The sequence below is a fragment of the Arvicola amphibius genome, chromosome 11 (assembly GCF_903992535.2).
Source record: "Arvicola amphibius chromosome 11, mArvAmp1.2, whole genome shotgun sequence".
NCBI classification, from domain to species: domain Eukaryota; kingdom Metazoa; phylum Chordata; class Mammalia; order Rodentia; family Cricetidae; genus Arvicola; species Arvicola amphibius.
In genome coordinates this window covers 123,733,177-123,759,795 of record NC_052057.2, presented here as the reverse complement: position 1 = coordinate 123,759,795, position 26,619 = coordinate 123,733,177, and the positions used below count along the sequence as shown (strand labels likewise).

General features: G+C 36.9%; 1 protein-coding gene across 1 annotated transcript; it reads right to left on the bottom strand.

Moving 5' to 3' along the window:
* Positions 1-428: 428 nt before the first annotated feature.
* Positions 429-26,258, bottom strand: Rmdn1 (regulator of microtubule dynamics 1). Its single transcript, XM_038346982.1, has 10 exons — positions 26,107-26,258; positions 19,649-19,766; positions 13,876-13,963; positions 12,276-12,435; positions 10,179-10,268; positions 7,707-7,762; positions 6,225-6,312; positions 5,142-5,172; positions 2,001-2,134; positions 429-1,446 (listed from the first exon to the last, which is right to left on the bottom strand). The coding sequence occupies exons 1-10, from the start codon at positions 26,215-26,217 to the stop codon at positions 1,408-1,410; spliced, it is 915 nt and encodes a 304-aa protein (XP_038202910.1). The 5' UTR covers positions 26,218-26,258; the 3' UTR covers positions 429-1,407.
* Positions 26,259-26,619: the final 361 nt, after the last annotated feature.

Below are 26,619 nucleotides of genomic sequence, written 5' to 3'. Positions count from 1 at the left end.
GAAGACAAGGTGGAACATGACTCTCAGAGGACAGTTGATAATAACAATTAAATTGGCTTCTCTTCTGTGTTGTAAGATGTGGGAAGAAATTTTCGGTATGAAAATGAACTGCTGCAATCAAATTCTGTTCTCAAAACGCAGAAGATTTTCTTTTTGAGCAGTTAAGAAAATTTGAGTATGTCTTGTTACAAAATAATGTAATAGGTCTGGTATTTGTTTTGGAAAATGTACTTATTCTGAAGAGCAGCTGAGATACTAAAGAGTATGATAATATCTGTGATTTCAAAGGTTTAAAATCCATTATATGTGAAGAGATACACAAAAATAGGATATAGCAAAATATTGATACCTTAAACCTAACTACAGGATGTACTTCCAATGTTTATGTTTGAAAGTCTACATAGTAAAACAGGAACAGCAGACACCTACACATTTTTCTGTAATTTATTAAAACATTACAATTCTCATGTCTTCGGGGGGGTATACCTATACAGTCTCACATTCATTCTGTGTAAGTGGCATCCAAGCTTCAATTGTTACAACATGTAAGTCTGCTGTGGTGGCGCCTTAGATTCAAGTGATAGTACCCCACCTGTTGAATACTCTATTTCCTTCTCACCCTGAGATCTGTGTCCCAACATTCTATAAAGGATAACAGTTTGCCAAGTGACAATTTTTTTTAATTATTTATTTATTATGTATACACTGTTCTGCCTGTATCCACTATATGTCCCTGCAGGCCAGAAGAGGGCACCAGATCTCATTAATGGTGTTTGTGAGCCACCATGTGGTTGCTGGAAATTGAACTCAGGACCTTTCGAACAGTCAGTTCTCTTAACCTCTGAGCCATCTCTCCAGCCCTGCCATCTATGAAGTTATAACACATTTCAAAAGGCAAATTGTTCCACAGTATTTTTCCTTATTCAGGCTGGCTTTCTAAGACATATCACTTAAGTTCTTTATGCCAGGAGCCCTCAACATCATAAACACCTCTCATTTTACCTTTTCTCCAAGACAGCAACTTTAAGTCAATTATAAGATGAAAACCATCCCCTCATATGACATCTGTTCAGAAAGCCTTCTTTTGGAAACTTCTCATTCTGATGTGATGAGTTCTTACATATCCAGTACCATTTTTTCCTGTTGCTGTTCCAAATTGAAAATATTTGTCTGAACCAGGGAAATGTACTGCTGCCACTCGTAGATAATGTGACAATTTCTTTTATACTTTTAATTGTGAAGAAACCCAGAATTTTGTCCATTTATTTTGAAAAATGGTTATACATAAAAGAACTGAGGGGGGGGGGAGCCATAGAATCATTATGGTTAATATATCATCTTTATAAATCAATGAAATACAAAGTGTTAGGTAGATTGTTGCCTTCTCCAAAAAGTTCTCGGTTCTTGTCACAAACCTGTAAGCAACTGAGCAGCTTCTGTCTGTATCTAAAGTGAAAAAAAAATACATATTAATAAGTGTAGTCTAATTCATAAAACCGAAGTTGATAAAATACACTGGTTTCTAAGAGTTTACAGATAACAAAGACTGGACATAGTAAGAATAAAGTCTCTTGATTAGATGACACTCCAAGGAAACTCTATTTCATATCCCTTAACCATCCATCGCCTACCCCTAGCCCCACTTCCCCACTGTCAGAAACTGAACTAGGTCTTTGTGCATGTTAGGTAAGCACCTATGACTGAGATGACTTATGTTTTAGAAATCACATCTTTTCATATATATATTTATATATATACATATATATGTATATACACACACGTGTATGTATATAATACATATATATGCAGCAAGCAACTTAGAACTTGGTGAGAGTAACTAAAGAGACCTCATGTTTAATTGTAAAGGTAAATAAAAAAAGGCACTTGTACTTTCCACAATACTATGCATTTAAACAATGATGCTTTTATAGAAGTTCTCAGTTCATTTATTTACTAATGCCTCAATGAAAGCCTATCTGCCTTTATTACAGATATTTTACCTGTTTATCTTCCTCTGTGTGTGCTGGATAACCCTTGGCTTTTACCAGCCAGAAAGCAGCAAGCTTTTTGTTGTTTAGTTTCAAGTATGTCTTTCCTAACAGCAGCAAGTTTTTGCTGTAGAAGTTTGGATCCACTATAAATAAGGAGGAGAAACAAAGTCAGCTCCAGAGAAATAGTGTTTTTATTTTTATAGGTTTAAATTTTTTGGTCTAAATTCTAATAAGATTGTGTGGTTAAACAATGATTAGGCTAATACAATTCTTTTGTTCAAATGTTATCTTAAAAAAAACCTAAAATGATGATGTATTGAATATACTTACAGACTCTGTACATTATTATACCAAGGTCTCACTTTAAGTATTATTTATTATTTTTATATAGAACATGAACTATATAAAAACCATTTTCTTTTTACACCACCCATCCTTATTTTATTCGAGTTGCTTAGAACAGTGTAGGGAAAGTAACATACTTAGTGCATCTGCTCAGTAAAGGAAGGAATACATGAATAAAATCATGGGTAACATAAATCTGATCAGTTTGCTAAATATCTCCTATACTTAGGCACAGAGAGGGAAATATGAACACTATTAATTGCTTTGCCAGATATAAGCTTATGTGCTGCAAGAAATCACAGTAAAAAAGAACAACTAATTGAGAGATAAGCATCTTGGAGGATGAAGAGGATTTTAACAGATAAAGCAGAGAATATTCTTGGTTGAAAGAAAAGTGCAGACAGGCTCGAGGAATGTCAGAGTAGAAAAGTGATCATCAGAAACGGAAGGGAAAGAGATGGAGAAAGGCTGGGTAGGGGGTCACAAAAGTAGGGAAATTTTTTTTAACAATTTACTATATGTTTTTAGAAGATTTACAAGCTTCAGTACTTCCCAGTACAAAGATGATATTTGCTTGAAATGGAGCTACTGCTTTCATTTGGTAATTACATCATGTATGAATATATTGAATTACCAATACTGCAAAATGTACAATTATATGTTAAATAAAAATAACTTTTTAAGAAGTCTATGAATGAAATTATAAAAGAATCCTCATTTTTTTAAAGTGAGAGAGAAGTTCTTCTACATGTCCAAGTGAGCCTGGAACTAATAATTCATTGTAACTCAATGGCACAGTTCCTCAGCGTCCTAAGTGCTGGTGACAACACGCATGTACCACCTCACTCAGTACTAACTTAGTTTCCTCCTAATATCCTTTGCTTTCTGAGGCCAAGCATGGAGACTGGTAATAGAACACATGCCTAGCACATACCAGGCTTTAGGGTTAAAAAAGAACAAAGCCTACTTTTTCCTGGGTGTATCTTATGATTAACTGTATATGATTAAAACTCAGTCATTTGATTTCTTTGATTTAAACTTTTTGTTGTTGTTGTTTCTGTTTTTCAAGACGGTTTCTCATTGTAGCAGCCCTGGCTGTCCTGGAACTCTATTTGTAGACCAGGCTGGCCTGAACTCACAGAGATCCATCTACCTCTGCTTCCCAAATGCTGGGATTAAAGGTGTGCACCACCACCACCCAGCCAATTAAAACATTTTAAGGTTAAGTATGCTGATTTATATTTATCTACTTCCCCATCCAAGAAGTCAGCCAAGTATCATATGAGAAGCAATGGAATCATGAACCAAAAAGGAAAAAAAAGGCATCTACCCACACACACAGCCTTAAACACACGAACTGCAAAATAAGGAGGCTGGTGTAGGAGGTGTGAACGCCATACAACATGGGAGGGACTTCTGGCCTAGAACTAGGCATCCTTTTACTTAGAGAAAGGGACTGCTCATATAAAGCCTTATGTGCGACTGAAATCACCAAGGATTTAACTCCATGAACAGAGGAGCACATCTTCATTCAGGACTGCCAAACCTTGTCTTAAGGTCTAATTTTTGCTTTAGAATTACAGTTTCAAACCCCTTTGAGATAATTTCATTCTTAGATTCATATTCATGGATATGATCAGTTCATAGTAATATGATCAGTAAGAATACCAATAAAATGAGCAGTTAGCAAAACTTTGAGTTAGAAATATTTAACATTCAGTTATTTAAAGTTTTTAAAATTATCACTAAATTGCTTAAGTTTCTATATATGGGACTTCAAATTAAAAAGTATATCTTAGTTTTCTGTTATAAGGAATTGTGGGTGTCACATACCTATGAGATTCCAATGTTTGGAAACTGAGGCAGGAGGATTAGTACTTTGAGGCCAGATTGAGCTATATATTTGGAGTGACTTTATGATACACTTGGTGACGGACACTTGAGTCTCTTATTCTAGTTTTGGGGACTGAACTGAGGCCTGTGCATGTCAGCAAAGCACGCGCTATTGAGTTACAACCACAGTGCCAGGACAGGTAAGCAACCGTGTTAAAGGAGTAGCCATTTTTTAAAATATTTATTTATTTATTTATTCATTCATTCATTTATTACATATACAATATTCTCTTCTGCGTGTATGGCTCCAGGCCAGAGGAGGGCACCAGACCCCATTACAGATGGTTGTGAGCCACCATGTGGTTGCTGGGAATTGAACTCAGGACCTTTGGAAGAGCAGGCAATGCTCTTAACCTCTGAGCCATCTCTCCAGCCCGAGTAGCCATTTTTTAAAAGTCAAAGTAAGAACATTGAATTCTTTTACAATGAAATACAATATACTTTAACATCCAAAAAAAAAAAAAAATAGTTCCCATTTAGGTGTCTCTAATTAACTATATATCAAGTTTTGTGTAAGCCTCATTAAAAAATTACCTTAACTGAAGAGAATATTCTAGAATTGGAACTCTGAATTCAAGTGCAATTCTGATATAGGTGACCCTTACTTTAAAAAGTAAGTTAAAAATTGAGGCTGGAGAGAGGACTCGTGGTAAGATCACTGTTCCAGTGGACCTAGGTTCAATCCCCAGCACTAGATGGCAGCTTACACCTGTGTTAACTCCAGCCCTGAGGGGACCAGACATCTATGTGGTGCACAATATACAGACAAGGGAAATACACAACTTTTTTTATTTAACTTTATTTTATTATCCAGTGTGAAAGACACAGCAAATATATTTATCTTGATATAAAATTTGACACAGTCAGCGCTGAGACAGCATTACATGGGTAGTTGAAGTAAAAGGGTTTTACCTTGTTCTGCCCTGTGGAAATACTTCACGGCCTGTTAAGAGCACAGAGTAAAACGGGATGGAAAGAATCAGATTCAGTAACTCAAAACACATTTCCCTAAGACTGATGCTTACTGTCAAAAGTGTCAGAAAGTAAATGATGATTAAGATAAATGATAAATTCAGTAGTGAGACTAATATAGGATTAATATAACACCATTAAATCATCTAAAGCTAGAATTTTAATAATGAAAATCACTTCTAGTAATTACCTGGTTGCTACTTAAGAGTTTGTAGCAAACAATCCTGTCACAAAGCTAAGGAGCTGATCATGTGGAATTCAGCAGTTAACTTTGTCTTAAAACATGACAGTCAGGCTTCTGACACAAGCTGATAGGATTCAATGGTGAATTCACGCACTGCTTATACTTTGTGAGGGGTGTGGGGGGGTGTGGTTTGTTTTTGGCTGGGAATGGAAACAAATGTGATTGTATATCATAGATTCCTAGGGGCAAACAACAATTGCTCCTTACACAATAGGTGAAATACTAGGATAATTTTTTTTTAAACTGGCAAGTTCCTTACATTTTGAAAATTAAGTGACTAAGTAAACTCAAGATTTTCATCTAATAGGCTAGGAAGGTAGATCAGTGGGTAGGACCCTTGTTCAAATCCTAGCATCCAAAGGATGGGCCAGGGGCTGGGGGCTTGAAAGTCTATGTACAAATTCTTTTCTAATTTTATTTATATAGGCCTTTAAAATATGAGGAACCTTTCAGAATCAAGAATTTTTAAGACAATTCTTACATGTTCTTCATTTCTCTAAATGATTTGCTATTACAAATAGAAAATGGAGGTCTGTTTTAGCCATGAGCTACTTTAACTGACAGCATAACAGAATTATCAGCCACTCACCTAAACAAGAAGGAAAAAAGCACTCACCAGTCCTGGAGAGTAAGTATTAAGTCTTTGAGATACTGTTGAATTGGATCATTAGACACTTGCTCAAGTCCCTCATAGAATCAGATCTCCATATGTGTGGACTCTGAAGAATGGTACTGCAGTTAAGAAATCAGTACTAACTTAACAAAGGACATCACACTACCTCCTCATAGGTGGAACTAGGAGGATTTGCAAACAGCACTTTAGCAATTCTTCTTTGATACCAAGGCATTTCAGCAAATGTATAGCACCTACAGAAGAATATAGTATTAAGTACATTCAAACTGTATCTTTTTTTTACCCACAGAACAAACATCTTAATAGACTTTATAAAAGGAATATTATAATTTTCAATAATTTGAATGTTACATGATACACGGTTGGTTCATATTCATATTGAATTAATTTTCTAGAAACTGACCTGGCTTAGTAGTTGAGTCATTTTGTGCCAGAATAACTAAGTGACATAGGATTATTATTACAATCTAATTTCTTTCTTTTTTCTTTTTTCTTTTTTTGTTTGTTTAGACAGGGTTTCTGTGTGTAGCCTTGGTGCCTGTCCTGGAACTCCCTCTGTAGACCAGGCTGGCCTCAAACTCACAAAGATCGGCCTCTGCCTCCTGGAATTAAAGACGTGTGCCGCCACCACCACCTGGCCCTACAATTTGTTTTAAGTTTTCTTTTGAGATGTACTACCCCGGGGCTAGCCATGAACTCCTAATCTTTCTGCCTCATCTTCACTCTTGAAGGGCTTATGCCTGGCTTACTATTAGTTTTGAAATAAGAAAATTGAGAATGTTTTTAAATAATAAAACTCAGTGTACTATACATGAATAACAATAATTGCCAGTAATTTATTTAAAAAGAGTGAATAAATAATTAGCTTCCAAAAATAATGACAGGTTTCTGAGGTAGGGCAAAAACCAACCATTGCGGGTCTTTGACCAGGGACTGAACTCCTTGAAGCATAGACTCTATCACGTTTGCTTACTGACTAAGTAGCTGACCTTTGATAATTGTCAATCTTCAGTGGGTAGTTTAACCTGAAAAGTATTTCTTTTGTAAAAGACTTTGGTAGACTTTTATGCCAGCAAATACATAAAACATTTGTATGCCCTCATACCAGCAAAATAACACCTCACATTGGACACAAGATCACACTGAAGCTGGGAGAAAGAATACACAGTTCTCCACAATAATAAAATCTCGATCTGATGATTTAAGGTACAAAGACCTCCTATAAGAATGCAGTTTTACTTAGAATTGTAAATGAGGTCTTTCCCAAGAAAGGAAATTAAAGGCCTACAGAAAAAAATCTTAAAGTTTTTTTTAGTTTTCTTGGGGTTTTAATTTTCCTGGTGGTGAAAAGAGATTTTTCACTATGTAGGGGAAGATGAACTTGAACTCCTGCTCTTCCTGCCATTATCAAAGTGTTGGGATTACAGGCTTGTGCCACCATGTCTGCCTATGTTTACTACGTTTTAGCGATACATATACAAGTGCTATTTAGTGATTTAATTCTCAATTCTGTTAGTAGTATTTTTATGTAGTTTATTTTGCTTATAGTAAAATAAAATATTGCTTATACATAGTATAAAGTAAGATCACACTAAATAGGACAGAAACATTATTGAAATTTTCTTACCAAATACCCATAAGGTGAATTGAAGTAGCATCTTTAGGGTTCAGCTCAATTGCTTTCTGTTAAGAAATAAAATCAAAGAAGCAGTGAATTAAAGAAAGAAAAGTATTAACCTGTATTTTAAAGATGTATTTGTGTGTGTGTCTGTGTGAATAAATGCCACATATCTTCAGGTACCCATGGAAGCTAGAAGAGGGTGCTGGGCCATTTGGAGCTGGAACCACCTAATGTGGGTGCTGGAAATGAACTCAGGTCTTTGGGAGAGTGGTCACAGCACTCTCGACCCCAGAGCCATCTCTCTAGCCCCAGGCCTACACTGTAATCAACAAGAGCACTTCCCTCAGGATACACTCTCCCTCTCTTCACTGCCCCCTCCCTTGTGTGTGTTTACATGAGACATTAAAGCCAGATGTCTCCCCAATCATTCTCCACCTTGTTTTTAAAGACAGGTCTTTTATCAAACCTTGAGCTCCCTGACTGTAGACCACCAGCAAGCCTCCAGGATCCTCTTGCCTTTGGCTCAGCCCACACTAGAATCAGAAGTGCACACCTCCACACCTAGCATTTTGCATGAATGCTGGACTCAGGCACTCATGGTTGCATGGCAAATATTTTGACAGCCATCTCCTCACCCCCATATTCTTTACTGGTTAAAATTGTTCTAGTACGATATTAAAGACATACTAAGATATAGTTTCAGAAATCTGTTTAGGAGGTGGGAAAACCCATAAAATAGACAAATTAACCTAATTCTGAAAAGTTTAATAAAGTACAGTTTTTACTGTTTCTTTAAATGGAAGGATAAATAAGTCCTTTTGTCAAATTTAATATTGAAGAAAAGTCTTCCTGTTATCAAACCCCCATCAATATGGAACAAAATTATTATATATACCACTTGAAAAGGAATAAAAATACTGCTTCCAGAGCTGGATGGATGGTTCAGCAGTTAAAAGCATATGCTGCTCTTGCAAAGGACTTAGGCTTGGTTCTCAATACCCCTGTGGCAGCTCACACCATCTGTAACTACAGTTCCAGGGGTTCTGACACCCTCTTCCGACCTCTTGGCACTGCAGGCATGTACAAGCAAAACACTTTTATATAATTTATTTGTATTTTATATGCATTGGTACTTTGCTTACATGAATGTCTGTGTGAGGGTGTTGGGTCCCCTAGAACTGGCGTTACAGACAGTTGTAAGCTGCTATGTGGGTGTTGGGAATTGAACCCAGGTCCCCTGGGATAACAATCACTGCTCTTAACCACTGAACTCTCATATTAAAGAAAAACAAACAATGCTGTTTTTAATTTATATTATAAGGTAACACTAATCCTGTGGTACAATCTACATTCAGATATTTTAAAATATAGGACATGTAAATAAATTGTAAAATGTAATGATGCTTGTGTAGGAAGCTAAGTGTCCCGATTCCTAGTCCAATGTTATTTTTCTCTAGTAATTATATAAGCTAGAAACTGGGCCTTCTAGCTGTCAGCTTCGGAGGAGTTGCTGAGTAGCATGCCCAGCTTATTCCTACCTGTGCTGTTTTTCCAGTATAGTTTTGAGGTGATCTACAATAATAAAAGATTTTTAAATGCTGGACACTTCTGTGTAGTTTTGTTCTCTGTGTAAGAATAATAAAATAGTGTGCACATAGAATATGAAATATATAGATTTATGTGTAATTTTTACCAATGAACAAAAATTACTAAAACAAATTAACTTTACGGAGAAATTTGAACAACATAAAATACACATAGCATAATCTTGAACAAAATTTTTACAACTAAGAAAGTTGTAGCAGCTGGATTAGACTGTTAAAATTTAACCATTGAGCATTTAAAACTGACTTAACCTCTGTTTGTTTGTGACACAGTATCACTCAGAATGGTCTTGAACTCACAGACACTTGGCTATCTGTGCTTCTGCGTATGTGGATTAAAGGCATGTGCCACTACAGATACCAAATTTTTAAATTCAATACAATGTTATTAATTGTGCTACAAATGGTTTGAAAAACTCTGCACGCTAGAAACTTTTCTTTTGGAGCATTCACTCCTGAAGGCCATCTCTCATTGTAGAGAAGCTTGGGGTAGATCCCTAGACAACAGGACAAGTAAGGAGGAACTAAGATAGATGATTTAGCACTCAGTCCAAATAACACATAAAAACAGCCATAGCTCTACCAAGCAAGGCAGATGCCCTAATACATAAAATTTACCCAGAAAAGTGGAAAAAAATAATGATTATTGCTTTATTCCACTGGGCCTTGGGTGTGCTTTCTAAAATGAAATAGGTCTTGTTCTGTTTCCTCATGTAGGCCTCTAACTCCTAGGCTTGGTAATCTCATGCTCTGCCTTTCAAGAAGTTGGCCTACAAGTATGCAGTAACATGCTCTGTATACAATAATTGGTAACTAAATCACATCCACTCAGAAAAATACTTGACTTTTAAAATTCATGAACTTAAATCAGTACCTGAAAATGTTCCTTGATAATGTAGGCATTTGCAATCTTAACCTTGATGCCTTCATAGTCTCCAACATCACTAACGCAGATTGCATACCACTAAAAGTAGGAAAAATAAAAAGTGAGAATACTGTTCTTAATATTCCATCTAATGCAAATAAAAAATTACATGAGTACTCTTCAGTTTTTATTCTCATTTAGCAAAATGTTACTGAACATAATGATGACGTAAGAACAAAAGGTACAAATAAAACAGACATCATCACTAGGAACTAAAGGATAGCACACACAGTGATAACACAAGGCAGTAAGTGGTGAGCTCTAAGACAACTACCAACATAACAGAGAAATAACATCTGAATGTACATTCAGAGAGGTTTGTAACTGGATGACTCATTGTCTTCTCATCTCCTTTTTCTACGTCCACATTGCTGTATTAGAGTCTCAGCTGCTAGCTGTGACATCACCTTCATAGCTACTGTTGAACAATGGACCCAAACTGAGACATCTGAGTTTATCTACCAAGAACTAAACTTAAAATATCTAAACTTCATAAACTCAGGTGTTATGGAGAGCCACAAGATTTAGAGTAGTGTAGGGGAAAAAAAATGTCTGCAGTAAAAAATATTTGTGGAGACTCAAAAGAATTGAGTTGATTTGGGGGATTAGAAGGACCTGCCTTTGAATTCTGTGCATACAACAGTTTCCTATTGCATTCCTCACCTCCATGTGAGCTATAGCTATAGGATCCCAATACACAAAATAAACATATAAATCTATGTGTCCTGACATGTTTACTATTAATAAAATGGCACATTTTGAAATACACACATATACACACCTTTCTATAGACTACTATCATTTAATCTCTTGTTATCCAGTTGTACAAATTCAGTTCATTAGAAGGGTTACACAGGATTTTGACTTGCTGCTCAGATCTTCCACACATCAAAGCTATTGAATAAAGTAATCTCTTATGAGTGGCTAGGGGTATAGTTCAGTGGCAGGGTGTTGGGTTTTCATGTGCAACCCACTATACCACAAACACAAAACCTCTGTTTTAAAAAAGGGATTTATTTTATGTGTATGGGTGTTTTGTATGTATGTATGTCTGTGTACTGTGTGTGCTGTGCCTAAGGACAGAACAGAACTTCAGATCCCAAGCCAGCATGTGGGTGCTGAGAACCGAACCAGCATGGATTCTGTAACAGGTACTTGAGATGATGACAGAATCTAAATGCCAGCATATTTTTGGTATGCTAATAGGCAACACATTTAGCTATTTGTCCCAAGTTTCTTCTAGACCTGACACTACTTACTAGCTTTCTGGGAACCTATTCTCTTTGAATGGATACCTTGCTCAGCCTAGATATAATAGGGAGGGCCTTAGACCTTCCCTAAAGCAATGTGCCTTACCCTTTCTGAGGAGTGGGTAAGTGGAGGAAATGGGAGGAGGGAAGGAAGTAGGAACCTGGTTTGGTATGTATAATGAAAAAAGATAGTCTGTTATCTATTTAATTTTTTTTCTTCTTAAAATCCTAATCCAAGACGGCATTGACCTCACCACCCATGTCTCTGCATTGCTGAAAAACAGTCAGGAGATGCAAAAGCTAGCTAAGATACGGGAATCACATTAGTTCTCAGTTTTCCAATTGCTATACTCCTGCTGCTACATACACCAGAAAGAGTGAGGAAAAGAAGCATTGTAAGTTGGGGTGGGGGGATGGGTTGGTTCAGACAAGGTCTTACAATGTGGCCTAAGCTATCCCGGAACTCTCCATTCTGCCTTGGCTTCCCCGCTGCTGAGATTATAGGTTTATACCAATATGCTCAGCATTAAACCTAGTATGTCAAGTGCTTGCTATACGAACTAGAGATAAAGACTGGTAGCTTCCAGTATTTGTTTAAGAACAGGCACTCATAAGCATTCACAGAAGTATTTTATCAAGCATACTAATGTAGTCAGATGACCTGTTCAAACTCAAAACTGGAGCAGTCCTCTCTAGTCCTTTAAAATGGAGCAATTTTTTCTCCTCAAATTAGGGATAATGGGTAAGTAGAGACCAACACAGCCTTCCTCACATGACATTTTATTAACTAACTCACCTTATGAGCAGCAAAACTCGACTCGTTTTTCTCTAGTGCTCTTTTTGCATACTCTAGAGCTTCATACACCAAAACTTTTTTTTCTTCTTCTGAAGTCCTACTAAGCTGTGCTATGTCACGTGATGCTCGTGCCAAACGCCACAGTAACTCTGCATCCTCACTAATTTTGACAAGATATGAAACCATCTTAATTCACACTGAGAAACTGTTAGCAGTCACATCACTAATAAAAGTTCTTTCGGTTTACTTAGGATATATCAAGTATCATTTAGAACATTATTAATACTATTATTTTCTTTCATAAAAGTCCTTACTTGTGAAAATCTATTGATTATTTGCAAACATTATCTATACATAATATCTAAAACATCAACTTATTGAAAAAATATTTGTGTATTTAAGTTCTCTGAATACTTTTTGTCAAGCTCAACATATAACATGAGACTTGATTTACTAACATTGTACTTCATACAACCCCTAACTGGTTCAGATACTACCATAAAATACATTAGCTTTATGGACAGAATCATACTCTATAAAAAGAGAACTGCCAAATACTTTTCCCCAAAATATATCTGGCCAAAAAAGATGTGTGATAATTACTTATTTGTACATAAACAAATGACTGAACAAATGCAATCTCAAGCTAAAATTAAATGCCATTATGCTGTATGACATACATCAAGTAAGGGCACTGAACTCCTTGAAGATCTGTTAGGTAAATACAAGCATATAAAACAAAAAAATAACTAATAATTAAAAATCACAAGTGATAAAAATGTTTTAACCTTAAATTACTTTTTATTAAATGTATGTGTGTTCAAGCCTAATTTGTATTTTCTCTGTTAATGAAAAATAACATTCACTTAAATGTTGAAGCTATAAAGGTATCAAAAGTGTACAGCTTACTTTTCAAATAAGCAATGTAAAATACCCAAACAACCAACTCATGAAGACACACCGAAGAAGTAAAGACTTAGTCTACAGATACCTAGCAACTAAAGTTGAGGGGATAGGAGGGGTGAGATTATTAAGAAAAGTAGATGAAAGGCAACTCAATATTCCAGAAGTAAAATTTAGTCATATTCAACTCATAGGGTTGAGGTTTCCACCGCTACCCTCTGAACGAATGCACACTGACATTCTACACTAACCATGTATTCTAGGACTAAAAACAGAAAATGGAAGTATTTGCTGTTTCTCTGAAAACTCTGAACACAGCTGTCAGTAGTGCCACAGAACCATCCCAAACTCCAGTAAATTCATTTAAATCTTATACCAGTTAGGAATTACTTTTTTAAAAAACAAGAAATATGGGTGATAATAAAATGCATATATTTAGTGTTACTTTTATGAACCAATGAAAATAGAAAAAATTCAACATTCTAGTAGAATAAGAACAATCTTTACAAATCAATGAGATTCAAATAGCACTTTTCAATCATTTACTTTAAATAATGATTTACTATAAAATGAATTCTAAGAAATACTACTTTGAATAAAAAATGTCATACAAAAATTTTAATACCAAGAATCCTTTTATTGTTAACAAAAGCTTTTTGAGTTAACCTCAGACACAGATAAATCATACATAGCTTACCTTTCCTTGTACTGTGTGAGCAACTGATAAAGCTTCTCTGTTTCTCCACTTTCATATAGGTAGTCTGCTTGCTCAAGTATTTCTTCAACTTCCAAAGTATAACATGAAAATAAAAATTACTACTGTTATATATACTTACAAAACCAGACACAGAAACTACCATTACATCAGAAATTCTGAACCATCAAGATAAAAGTACTGTAACAGTAAGCATGAAGAGGTTATAGTAAGTGATCTACTGAAACCACAGAGAACACAACCCAGACAACACAGGATACTAAATTCGATTAATACATGTTCAAAAATGAAAAAAAAAAAAGTAAAAAAAAAAATTTTAAAAAAGTAATTCCTTATGAGGAATTCATGGCACAGAAACTACAATCTTTTTGCTGCTGCTGTTAATTGTTATGCACTGTAAGAAAGGATGATATAGGGACTGGAGAGATGGTCCAGTGGTTAAGGCTAGAGTTTGCTTCCCAGTAGACATGTCTGGTGGCTACAGAGTATCAGACACCCCTTTCTGTCCTCCTTGGGAAAATGTTCATATATAGTCCCCACCTCTTCTTCCTTCCTTCCTTCCTTCCTTCCTTCCTTAAAAATGTGTAATCTCTTCTGATTCTAAAAGAAATTCTGAAAAGCACACTATATGTGATATATGAGAAAAAATACAGTTACAGTACTACAGACTCACAATAGATAGTCAGATAGGAGCATGCAGACCACTCCATGTACATATCTGAAAATTGGTTGTTCTCTTATTTAATATTCTGCACTATCCTGAGATATTTAAAAATAAGCTATGCTGCTGACATAGAAATCACATTCTATAAAACAATCTACACTTTTAGAGTAAATTACTTTCAAGTTAAAGTATGAGAGTATTGATATCCTGAGGTGAGGTAAGAAACACAACTATACAATGAATCTTAAACTTGATCTAAAATGAATACACCCAAGTTCATGACACTTGAGCAAAATTTTTCCAAGGAAGAAATATCAGTGGTGTGAAACCTGGCATGTATATGTGCTAGAAGTTTTTTTGTTTGTTTGTTTCGTTAAATGAATTGCAGTCACAACAGAGTCATCAATACAAAACAAAATACCCTTAAGTTATACTCAGGTGGGCTGGAGAGATGGCTCAACAGATAAAGGCTAGGCTCAAAACCAAAAATAAAAGTTTGCTCAGGTAACCAAAATTTTCAAACTTCTGTGTTTTCTTTATATAGGACTTACTTAATTCATGGAAAATAGGCATACTGACAGTCAAGGATCAGGATAACATCATCCAGATCTGAGGCAAATCTTTCCCACCAGTAATTGTATAGAAAACAATGCTATTAAAAATATTAGAAAATATAACTTAATAGTACTGAACATCTGTTCGTTTGTTCATCCTTGAGGAATGTTTTAAGAGTGTGAAAAGAAGGAAACAGAAGTGATACATGAAGAACCTTTAGGTTGCTCACTTGTGACAAACTTATCTCCTAAGTAGTTTACAAGTAAGTTTCCACCTTACTTGTAAAGGAGAGTACTGTGAATTTATTAATCAAACTCCCAGAGTTTATTTTTCATTAATTAATTCATTTTTACATGCCATTCCCATTTCCCCCTCCTCCCTCTCCCCTCACCTTCCACCCACCCCACCCCATCCTCATAGAGTATAAGGCCTCCCACAGGAAGCACTAAATCTGCCCCATCACCTCCTTGAGACGGGACCAAGACCACTCTCCCTCTCCCCAGGGCCTACACTGTGCAAAGTATCTCTCCCACGAGAATGGGCTCCACAAAGTCAGTTCATGCATTAGAGTTATATCCTGGTCCCACTGCTGATGGCTCATATACTGCCTAATCCATACCGCTGTCACCTGTATTCAGAGGGCCTAGTTTGGTCCTATGCAGGTTCCATAGTTGTCAGTCTGAAGTCAGTCAATTCCCACTAGCTCGGGTCAGCTGATTCTGTGGGTTTCCCCATTAAGGTCTTGACCCCTTTGTTCATATTATTGCTCATCCCTTACTTTGATTGTACTCCAGGAGCTTGGCGCAGTGGCTAATTGTCTCAGAGTTTAAATTTTAAAAAAATGTTTTTTGAAGTTCTACTGTTTCTTCATTTCTTGTCAGACTGGGTATTTGCTACCACCTTGTGGTAAGCACAGATACTACTAACATTATAAAAAAATAAAAAATTCAGTTAGAATCCAGTGGTTGAATGTGCCTAGCAAGCAAAAAGCCAAGTACCTTGATAAAACAGACAAAAAAGTATTGTTATGAGGCCCAGAAAACAGTCCCTAGTAGGTACGAAGTGGCACACTCTCACTGTGCCGATACGCCGTAGGCCTGAAACTAGTCACGAAGTCCAGCCAGCTCATTATGGAGGAGGAATACACGAGGGCAGGCATCTCAGAAGCGGGCAAGGGTCTAAAGGGAAGTCAGCTTGGAGACCAGCAGCACAGATGTCTTTGTTTCTTTCCTTTGTTATTTCCAGACCAAGCGTGTACTAAAGAGATTTTCATTGTCTTTCCTTTCTACTGGCTTGGAATATATTCTATATCTGTTTTTTCTTTAGTCATCTGTGGTGATCTGAATAAAATGGCCACCATAGGCCTGTATATTTGAATTCTTAGTCAACAGGAGTGGCACTACTTAAAAGGATTAGGAGGTGTGGCCTTTTTGGAGGGTGTCATTGGGGTGGGCTTTAAGGGTTCAAAAACCTAAGCCAGATCCTAGTGTCTCTCTCTTCCTGCTCCCTGTGGATCCAGACGCAGAACTCTCAAGCTACCTCTCCAGCACCGAGTCTGCCTGAGTGATACCCATGCTCCCTGCCATAATGAGAATGGGCTAAACCTCTGAAACTGTAAGCAAGATCGAATTAAATGCTTTCTTTTATAAGACTTGCTGTGGTCATGTTATTTATTCATGATAATAGAACACTGGCTGAAAGAGTCATCCTTCATTTTTTCACCTGTATATTGTATTTAACAATGTTTGAAGTTAAGCTGGGTGTACCTTGGAAAGTAGAAGCAGTTGGGCCACTGTGAGTTTGAGGTCAGCCTGGTGTACATACTGAGTTCCAGTCCAGCCAAAGCTACATAGTAAAACTCCATCTCAAAATATAAAAGAAGATAAAATGTCTTAAGTTAATCACTGTCTTATGGAATATATCTCTGAAATCTGGTTTCCTGCTGCTCATTTTTATTGCTTTTTATTTTTTAAGTCTTATTTTGTTGTTTTGTTTGTTTTAACAGTACTGGGGATCAACCCAAGTCCTTGCTGGTATAGGCAAGCACAATACCTCTGTGCTACACACCCAATTCTTTCATTTGAATTTCCAGACTAAGTCTCTCTGTGTAACCCAGGCCGGCCTCAAACATTAGATTCTCCCAGCTCAGCCTCCCCAGTGTGGGGATGACTGTTTTGTCTTTAAGGCAGCCTTTTTACTCTTATACAGTCTGTGCTTGCTTGAATTTTCCACACACAAAAAAATATTTTTGTTCTTGGTTCACTACTTCTAAGATTTACTACCTGAATAGTTTATTTCATGTTTACTACCTGAGAGGTCCTTATTTTATTAACCCATTAAAAAGGATCATCCCAACTTTTCCAACCATCAATTTCTGTTTATTTTTTGTTATTTCCTTCCTTTTACTTAATTTGAATTTTCTGATAGTCTCCTCCTCATATCTTAAGGTGGACACTGTATTCCTCTATTGTTCTATTTTAACAAACACAGTTAAGGCTATTAATTTTCTTCCTATTTCTACTTTAACTTAGTCCAAATTTTATCCTTCTTTGTGAATTATTTAGAAATGAATTAAGTTATCAAGCACACTAAATTTCCTTGACCAACTTTTTATTGTTGATTCCTACTCTGTTACATTAGGATTGGAAAATGTGAAAAAAAATAGTAATTTTATTAGTGGTACTGGGGATTGAACTCAGGACCACGGTCAAACAACTAATCTACCATGGCCTTGTGCTGATTATTAGGAAAAAATTAGACTTTCTTTTAAAAAAAAAAATATTTATTTATTTTGTATACAATATTCTGTCTGTGTGTATGCCTGCAGGCCAGAAGAGGGCACCAGACCCCATTACAGATAGTTGTGAGCCACTATGTGGTTGCTGGGAATTGAACTCAGGACCTTTGGAAGAGTAGGCAATGCTCTTAACCTCTGAGCCATCTCTCCAGCCCCTAGACTTCCTTTATTATCAAGTACACAGTACCTTTTTATTCCTCTTGGTTTTATTTTTTTAGGTGGCTTCCTAAGAAGCCCAAGATGGTCTTGAATGAAAAAAGAAACAAGAAACCAATCCTATGAGGTCCAGAATGATGTATCAGTCTCTAGGATGCTGGAAGGGCAGGCATGCACCAAACCTATTTCCAAGTATGCAGTATTTTTAGAAATATCCCACAAGAGTGAGTAAACAATGTATTTTGTTAGTTCATATTCATTTAACAGACTAAACACCTTTGCTGTACTGCCTCAAATTTCCATATCATTGTAAATACTTTATTGCTTGATTCACTGTTTTATTTGGTTTTTTAATTTTATATTTTTAGACAGGGTCTTAACCAGTAGCTTGGTTAGCCTGGAACTGAAGAGATCTGCCTGCCTCCACCTCCTGAGTGCTGGGACTAACAGTAAACAGCATTATGCTCTGGTGACTTAACTGCTTTTTTTCTTCTCAAGCTGAATTAGTTTGGCATGGTCAGGCTCTCTTACACACAGAGTTCTAGACTAGCCAGAGCTACATGGTGAGACCCTGTCTCAAAACAAACAAAACCCCCCAAAACATAGACACGATCAAACAAAAAGCAAAAAACTGAATTAGCTATTCGCCAAAATATATATGTGCTGCAATGTGCCATTCATGGTCTTTTGCTATCCTGTTTTATTCCACAAATACAAATACAAAGAGGGCTGATAATTGCTCAGTGGATAAAGGGACTTCCCACAAAGGCTGACAAGGTAAGATGGATTTCCTGGTCCCATATAGTAGAAGGAAAGAATTCCCGAAGGTTGTCAACTGATTTCCATTACCATGCTGTGGCACCCTCACAAGCACACACACACAGTAGTGGTTCATAGTACCACTACTTCTAAGATTTACTACCTGAGTAGTTTATTTCATGTTTATTGCCTGAATGGTACATATTTTATTAAGTCATTAAAAAGGATCATCCCTACATTTTTTAATATATATATATTAAATTTTATAAATATATACATATCATTGACTGACAGTGAAGAACATATAGTACTATTAGTTTCATTATGCATTCAAAAATAAGCAAATGAGAAAATCTCAAAATCTTTGGCTGAGAGAATAAAGAGTTTACAAGCATGGAGCACTTAGTTTTAGATCCTCTGCACCCATATAAAAATGTGATTTTGGCATCACACATCTGTAACCCCAGCACTTGGAAGCAGAGCTCCGGGTTCAGTGACTTTGTCTCAGAAATTAAGTTGGAGGGACTGGAGAGATGGCTCAGCAGTTACGAGTCCTGGCTGTTCTTCCAGAGGTTCTGGGTTCAATTCCCAATACCCCCATGGTGGCACACAACCGTCTGTAACTGTACCTCTATGGAATCCTATGCCTTCTTTTTTGTGTGTAGATATATGCAGACATAACACCCACATACATAAACAAATAATAATTAAAAAGTTGGAGAGCCAAAGAAGAAGTCACAACATCAGCCTCTGGTATATGTGCACAGGGTTACACGTTCTGCCACCCACAAAATAAATCTTCAAGATCTTTAGCTTATGCTTACCTTTGGCTGTGGCATGAACCACGGCAGCCTGAGAAATGAGTTGGTAGGTTTCAAAACCGAACAAAGACAAGGCTGAGAACAAAAGGCCTCTCTTGAAAGGTCGAGTGTTTCTTATCACCTAGAGAAAATATATTAAAATTACGAAACTCAGAAATCATAAAGAATTTGCAACCCCAAGTAAAACATATTAATTTTTTTCCACCTCCAAAGCAAGTAATTACTGAATGCTAGAAAAAAATATGGCTTGCCAGTTCCTCAGTAAAACTACTTCAAACCTTGCATACAGTATATCTTTGTAGTAGAGTATCATGCACAAGGTACTTGTTTCAAGACCCAGAACATCAAAATGAATAAATGAATATGGCAAAGTGACTATTACATTATTATGGAAATTTTTATAGACAGAGGTACTATACATTGGAATAATATTAATAGTAAACTTATCAATTATATCATTTATCTTGTAAACCAACATATAACAAATACTAATTACAGGTAAGCTGAAATCAATAATAATAACTACACATTGAAAATATATACTGGGCTGGAGAGACAGCTCAGAGGTTAAGAGCACTGGCTGCTATTCTAGAGGTTCTGAGTTCAATTCCCAGCACCCACAGGGTGGCTCACAATTATCTACAATGTGATCTGGTGCCCCCTTCTGGCATGCAGGCAGAACACTATGTACATAGTAAGTAAAATCTCAAAATATATGTGTGTGTGTGTGTGTGTATATGTGTGTGTATGTATATATATGTATGTATATAACTCTCAGTGAGGATATTGTCCAAAGACCCCATAATTTTTAAATAGAGGATGAATAATCGTATTTAACATGAGTATGGTAGCATATTATATGCCTATAATCCCCATACTCAGGAGATAGAGGCAGGCAGACCAGAAAAGTATTCAAGGACAGTCTCAGGAACATTTGTTGAGTTTCAGTTCAAGGCCAACTAAAATAGACCTGAAGCCCAGCCTCAAACAACAAGCAGATTCAGAATCAGTTTATACAATCATCATCAGATAATTCAATTCTGACCACACATCACCCCTACAACTCTTCCCCTTTTCCATCCCTCTTCTATTTGACACAGTAGCATTTTTTTCCTTTCTGCCAAATCATTTGACCAGCATGAAAACAAACTTCTATCTTTATTAAAAAGCAGCCTGTAATTTTTTTCAATATTTTGGAGACAGGGTCCCTCTTTATAGCCCAAGCTGGACTTGAATAGCTTCTTGGTCCTTCTGTCTCTGCTTCTAAAGATGGGATTACAAGGTTCCAGCTTTTTTTTTTTCCTTCTGAAAACAACCTTTGGCCTGATATGTGACTCAGTGGTAAAGTACTTGAACCCACAGATTATATTTTTGAGACAATCTCTGGAAGCCCAGGCTGACCTTGAACTCATTAGTAGCTGAGGATAACCTTGAACTTCTGATTCCCTTGTCTTCATAGTCTAAAAGAACAAGCATGAACAATCTACAAATTCATTTTTAACCAAACCACTCCATGAATGGTATTTTGTTTCCCAGATTTGGGAATATTTATAGAAACATGATAAAAGATCGTGTGGTTAGGACCAGAGTATACCCATGAAATTAATTTGTGGTTTTTATAATCTTTGTACACAGAACCTGTAAATAATGCTGTGTAATATTATTAGTGTGCCTGTGTTTTAACTTTGACCTGTTACAAGAAGTCGGTTAGAATTTCCAATTCTATGGCACTCAAATGCCTTGAATTTTGTAGCATTTAGGAAGTTCAATTTTCAAATTAAGAATGCTCACTCTGTATTTCCTGTGGTCAATTCTGAGTTCTCATTGTACTTTGGCATATCAACAGCATTTGATAGACAAGTATTTCCTCTTAGCAAAAAACATTATAGGAATAAAAATAGACAAGTCATGAACTGATACTAAATTTTAAGACCAGCTTTACTGGAATATTCACTAATAAACTACATACTTGAGGGTACAATTTTATGACATATATAAACTGGAAAAATCCATTTTCGTCAGCACAATTAAGATAATGAACATACTCATTAACTCAAAACTAATCTCCTTGTAATGTACTTTCCCAGCACTGTGTTTAGTTACTGTTAAAACAGTTCAGTTTGTTTTTGAAATATTGTTCTCTTGGATTTTTCTCCTGTCTCATGACCTTCCTCCTCTTTTATTAGTTGATCTCCAATGTCAACTGTTATATGTGTCTAGAGCTTAATCTTAGACCTCTGTTTTGTATGTGTTCTTATTTCCTCTCACAGTTTTAAATGCCAGATTTGACCCATTCTATCTCTAACCTGGATGTCCCTTCTAAACTTGAGAATCACTCAACATCAGTCTCTATATGAAGTGTATTATGAATTTCAAGACACGATTCTTCCTACCAGCCCCTCTCTTCTCAGTTTTTCCTATTAAGGTAAATGGGAGCTATATTCTCCTTGTTATTTCTTTTTTCTTTGTTTTGTTTTTATTTTTAGATTCATTTATTTTATTTTAAGTCCACAAGACCTTTGCCTGCAAGTATGTGTATGTTCTATGTGCATGCCTGGATCCTTCAAAGGCCAGAAGAGGGTGTCAGATCTTCTGGAACTGGAGTTACCACAGGTTATAAGTCACCGTATAGGTGACCAAAGATTGTAAACCACCATGTAGGTGTTAGGAACAGAAACAGGGTCCTCTGAAAGAGCATCAAGTGTTCTTAACAACGACCACTAAGCTATCTCTCCAGCCTTCTTGTTCAGTTTTTAAAAACAAACAAAAAAAACCCCACTGATTCATCTAGATTCTCTCGGAATCCACATCTAAACTTCTGATACAGACTTAGACTAAAAAAAATGGAAAATATACCACATTTTAATTTTTTTGAATATTCTGTTAAATACTCAAGATATTAGCACCAGTGACAAATCAGCCACAAAATAGCATTTCATGTTCTGAATACATTCTTAATTTTTAAAGACAGGTTAGCGGTTTGTAGTCTTGCCTAGCATATAAGACGCCCTGGGTTGGATTTTCATCACCATATAAACTGGGTTTGGCGGTGCTCTTAATCACAGTGCCAGCCAGGGAGGAGAGCACAGGAGGATCAGGAGCTCATGGTCTCCCTTAGATACATGCCTGGTACACACAAAATCTTGTATTAAAAAAAAGAGGAGGAAGAGAAGTTGGACTAAGGAGACGGTATGCCAGGTTTATAGGCATGGTGTTAGTGCCAAAAAAAAAGGGGGGAAAGATCAATATATTTAACATTAAATTTTAGTTGCCTACTAATCCACAGGTAATGACACAGTAGGAAGGTTGAATATACTACTGTAATTTGAGAAAAATGTCACATTTAGAATGCTCAACTTTTTGTGCTGAAGTAATATATAATTTTCTTAACGGGGTATGTTGCCATTGAGTGACTATATTTCTCACTGTTAATTCATGAATTGACAGTTCATCCTGAGTTCTGATCAGTTTGATTAATACCAAGCAATCCTTTATTCCTTTATTTATCTCTGGGAAAGTAGAAAAAAAATAGTGTTTCTATGGTTAAACTAAAAAGCCCAGGATACCTCCAAGACACAGACAGCTTTAAGAATGTATTCAACAGCTAGAATATGCCACTTCACCTTGTACGTCTAAAGTGGAATGTAATGCTTTTTATAATGAGTTTATAAAAGTCTCTTGAAGGAGCCATAAAGATGACTCAGTGAGTGGCCTGAGTTCAATCTCTGGGACCCACAGGATGAAAGGAGAAAGCAAATTTCCACAAGTTTTCTACTCTAGCATGCATCTGAACACATATACAGAATGTAAAATATAATTACAATTTTTAAAAACATTTCATATAATAAGTATGTTCTCTGACATATTTTTTCTTCAACATTAATTTTACCAACTTTAGAGTCATTTTTAAAAAAATCATTAGATGAAAGGAATATGTTAAAATTCTTCCCCTTTTCTTTGTAATTTTCGCCACAATATCTTCCTTTTAACTATTAGAATTCCCTGCGGTGGGTACAAAGCCTCTTCTTGGTGTGATATTAAATACTTTGAATATTTTACCATGGCTGAAAAATACAATTATTTATGAGCCGATTGTGGTGGTGCTTGCATTTAATCCCAGCATTTAGGAGGCAGGGACAAGAGGATCTATGTGAGGTCCAGGCCAGCCAAAGCTACAGATACCCAGTCTGAAAAACAAAACAAAACAAACAAATAATTACATGCTAAAAGTTCAAAAGGTAATTAATTGGCAGACCTACTGAGCTTCTTAGCTATCCATAAGCCAACTTGACCCTCTTAATACAGTCCAAAATATAGCTCACTTCCCCTTTACCCCTCAATTTCTTTTGGCAGTCATTTATCACACTATCCATTAGGCGGTTTCAGCTAGAAACCAAAGAATTCTCCTTGACTCTTTTTTTATTTTGGTCTTTTTATTTGTTTATTTTTATTTTTTTCAAGACAACAACAGGGTTTCTCATAACCTGTGCCATGAAACTGTAATTCTGTCAAATTCTTTGAACTCATCTATATACTTACATTTCCACTAGAGTTCAAACAACATTTCTTAGCCATCCTACACCAAGATCTCTGGATATCCATTCTGACCACATTTATTTTTCCTATGATTATCTATTGAAATGACTGCCTGGTTTTAAATACCTTATTTGGCTTCCAGTAATCTTAAACTAAAATCAGAAATACTTAAAACAGTTAATAAGGCTTTTAAATTTTGTAGTTATTATTGTACAGTGTGAGTACAGATGTCATGTGGCGTTCAGAGAACAATTTTGGGGACTCAGTCCTATCTTTCCACAGTGGGTCAGAAGATCAAGCAATTCAGTCTATAAGGTTTTCTAAATCTGGTTGTCAGAGGCAATTTATCAAAGGCCATGGTAGTGCACACCTTTAGTCACTTCTCTGTTAGAGCCAATCAGGGCTACATAGAGAAACCCTCTCTCTCTCTCTCTCTCTCTCTCTCTCACACACACACACACACACACACACACACACACACACAAACACACCCGCCTCCATTTGTTCCTTGTATGGTATTTTCCTTTACATGTACTGTAGATTTTCTGACCTTACTTTCCAAGATTAAGTGGTTGGAAGACCACAAAGTTGACACTCTCTCAATTATCCTCTTTGACTCCCTGCCCAACTTGGGGAAAGTCAGCTGTAATGTCTGCTGGCAACAGCAACCTTGTGGAGAAAATATCTGTTTACTGCCACATGAAAGTGTAGAAGCAGAACTTCCTCCTTCTATCCTTAGAAACTGAACTTTCAAAAAAGCAAGAGAGGCAGGAGAGATGATAACTCATTGATTAAGAGCACTGGCTGCTCCTCCAGAGGACCAGGTTCAGTTCCCAGCACCCATGGGGTGACTAACAACCATTAGTAATTTCAGCTCCCGAGGATGGGGGATCTGGATGTCCTCTTCTGGTCTCCACCTGCACTAGGCATGCATTTGGTGCACAGATATACATACTCGGAAAACACCCCTATACATAAATTAAATATTTAAAAAAGTAAGAAGGAAAGTAAGTTGTTGGTTTAACTATCATACCTGAAATACCAGCACTCAGAAGGCTAAGGAAAGAAAGCCACCTGGGCTACACATTAAATTCATTAAAGAGGCCCTGTCAAAATAAGTATACAAACACAACCACAAAACAAGACAAAACAAAATCCTGAGATTTTAAATAAGACCTCAACAGTTGAAAGCCTGACTTAAACTCATGAGAGATCTTATGCTAGACACCCAGTTACGCCATACCTGAGCTATACACATCGCGGACAATAAATATTTGTATTAAGCAGGCATTTAAAGGCGTCTTTTAGGGTTTAAAATAACAAAAACAGTTCAATATATTTTAGGGACCAATGCCATCCCTTTTGAAGAATAAAGATGGCCATGACCAGTCTAATAAAAATATCAGAACTAAGACAATTAAAAATCTTCAGACATATTTAACAGGTATAGAAATAAAGAAACTCCAAGATAATTACATAAAAAATAAATTCTCTTATTTATTGAGAATTTCGAAGTTACATCACAAACATTTTTTGCCTCCGGGTGCTAGGCAAGGGCTGTAACGCTGAGCTACTTTCTTTTTTTAACTATTTATTTCGAGACAAAGGCTCACTAAATTGCCCAGACTAGCCTTGAACCTGCTCCACAGCCCAAGTCGAACTTGAATCTGCAACCCTCCTGCCTCGGACTCTTCAGTAGCCAGAACTACAGCATTGAGCCATCATGTGGGGCATAACCCGAGTGCCGCAACCCTCGGTGGCTTGGCAGAAAGTGACTTTCTCAACAGTCAAAGGTCTTTCACCTTCCTGTTCTATTTTCGGACAGGAAGGGCAGGGAGGACGCACACCTCCACGGACGTCTAGCCGGGATGCAGGACCACCCGGGAAGAGCCGAAGGAGAGGGCAGGCCCAGGACAGCGCGTTACCTCGGAGCCACGGTGTCCCCGGCTGCCCCAGGTCCTCGCCAGCTGCCGGAAGCTCTGGGTGGCTCCGCGCCGCAGAGGGAGAAGGCGCCACAGCCGCGAGGACAGCGCCATGACTGAACGGGGCGGGGCGAGAGGCTCGTCAGGACCGCGCTCTCCCGCTTCCGGGCAGGCACTTCCGCCACGCCCGCAGCTTCCGGGTCTCGGGATCCAAGGACCGGAAGTAGCTTGACGCTGTGCGCAGCACGCTCAGGTGAGCGGGAGCGCCCTCCTCTGGCCACTGGCGGTTGTCCTAACTTTTGCGGGAGCTTTTCCTCCCTTTGGCCAAAGCGTAAATTAACAGAGCAGAACTCAAAGTTCTAAAGTAGACCCAATAATGTATGCATGAAAGAAAAAGTGATTAAAAGCATTTTTTGTTTTATAATTCTCCAAAGTCTTCAGAATTAAGGTGAATCCTGACACTTATGGTCCTTTTGGAAAATAAATGCTTGAATGAATTAAATTGTGGCACATAAG

Bases quoted from the DNA above. Each gene is read 5' to 3' on its own strand.
- Rmdn1 (XM_038346982.1), bottom strand. From the start codon at position 26,217: ATGGCGCTGTCCTCGCGGCTGTGGCGCCTTCTCCCTCTGCGGCGCGGA. The intron at 10,269-12,275 runs GTGAGTTAGTTA...TCCTACTTTTAG, and splicing joins CGAGTTTTGCTGCTCATAAG to TGGTATGCAATCTGCGTTAG. The intron at 2,135-5,141 runs GTAAAACCCTTT...CCTTATTTATAG, and splicing joins TTTCCACAGGGCAGAACAAG to TGGATCCAAACTTCTACAGC.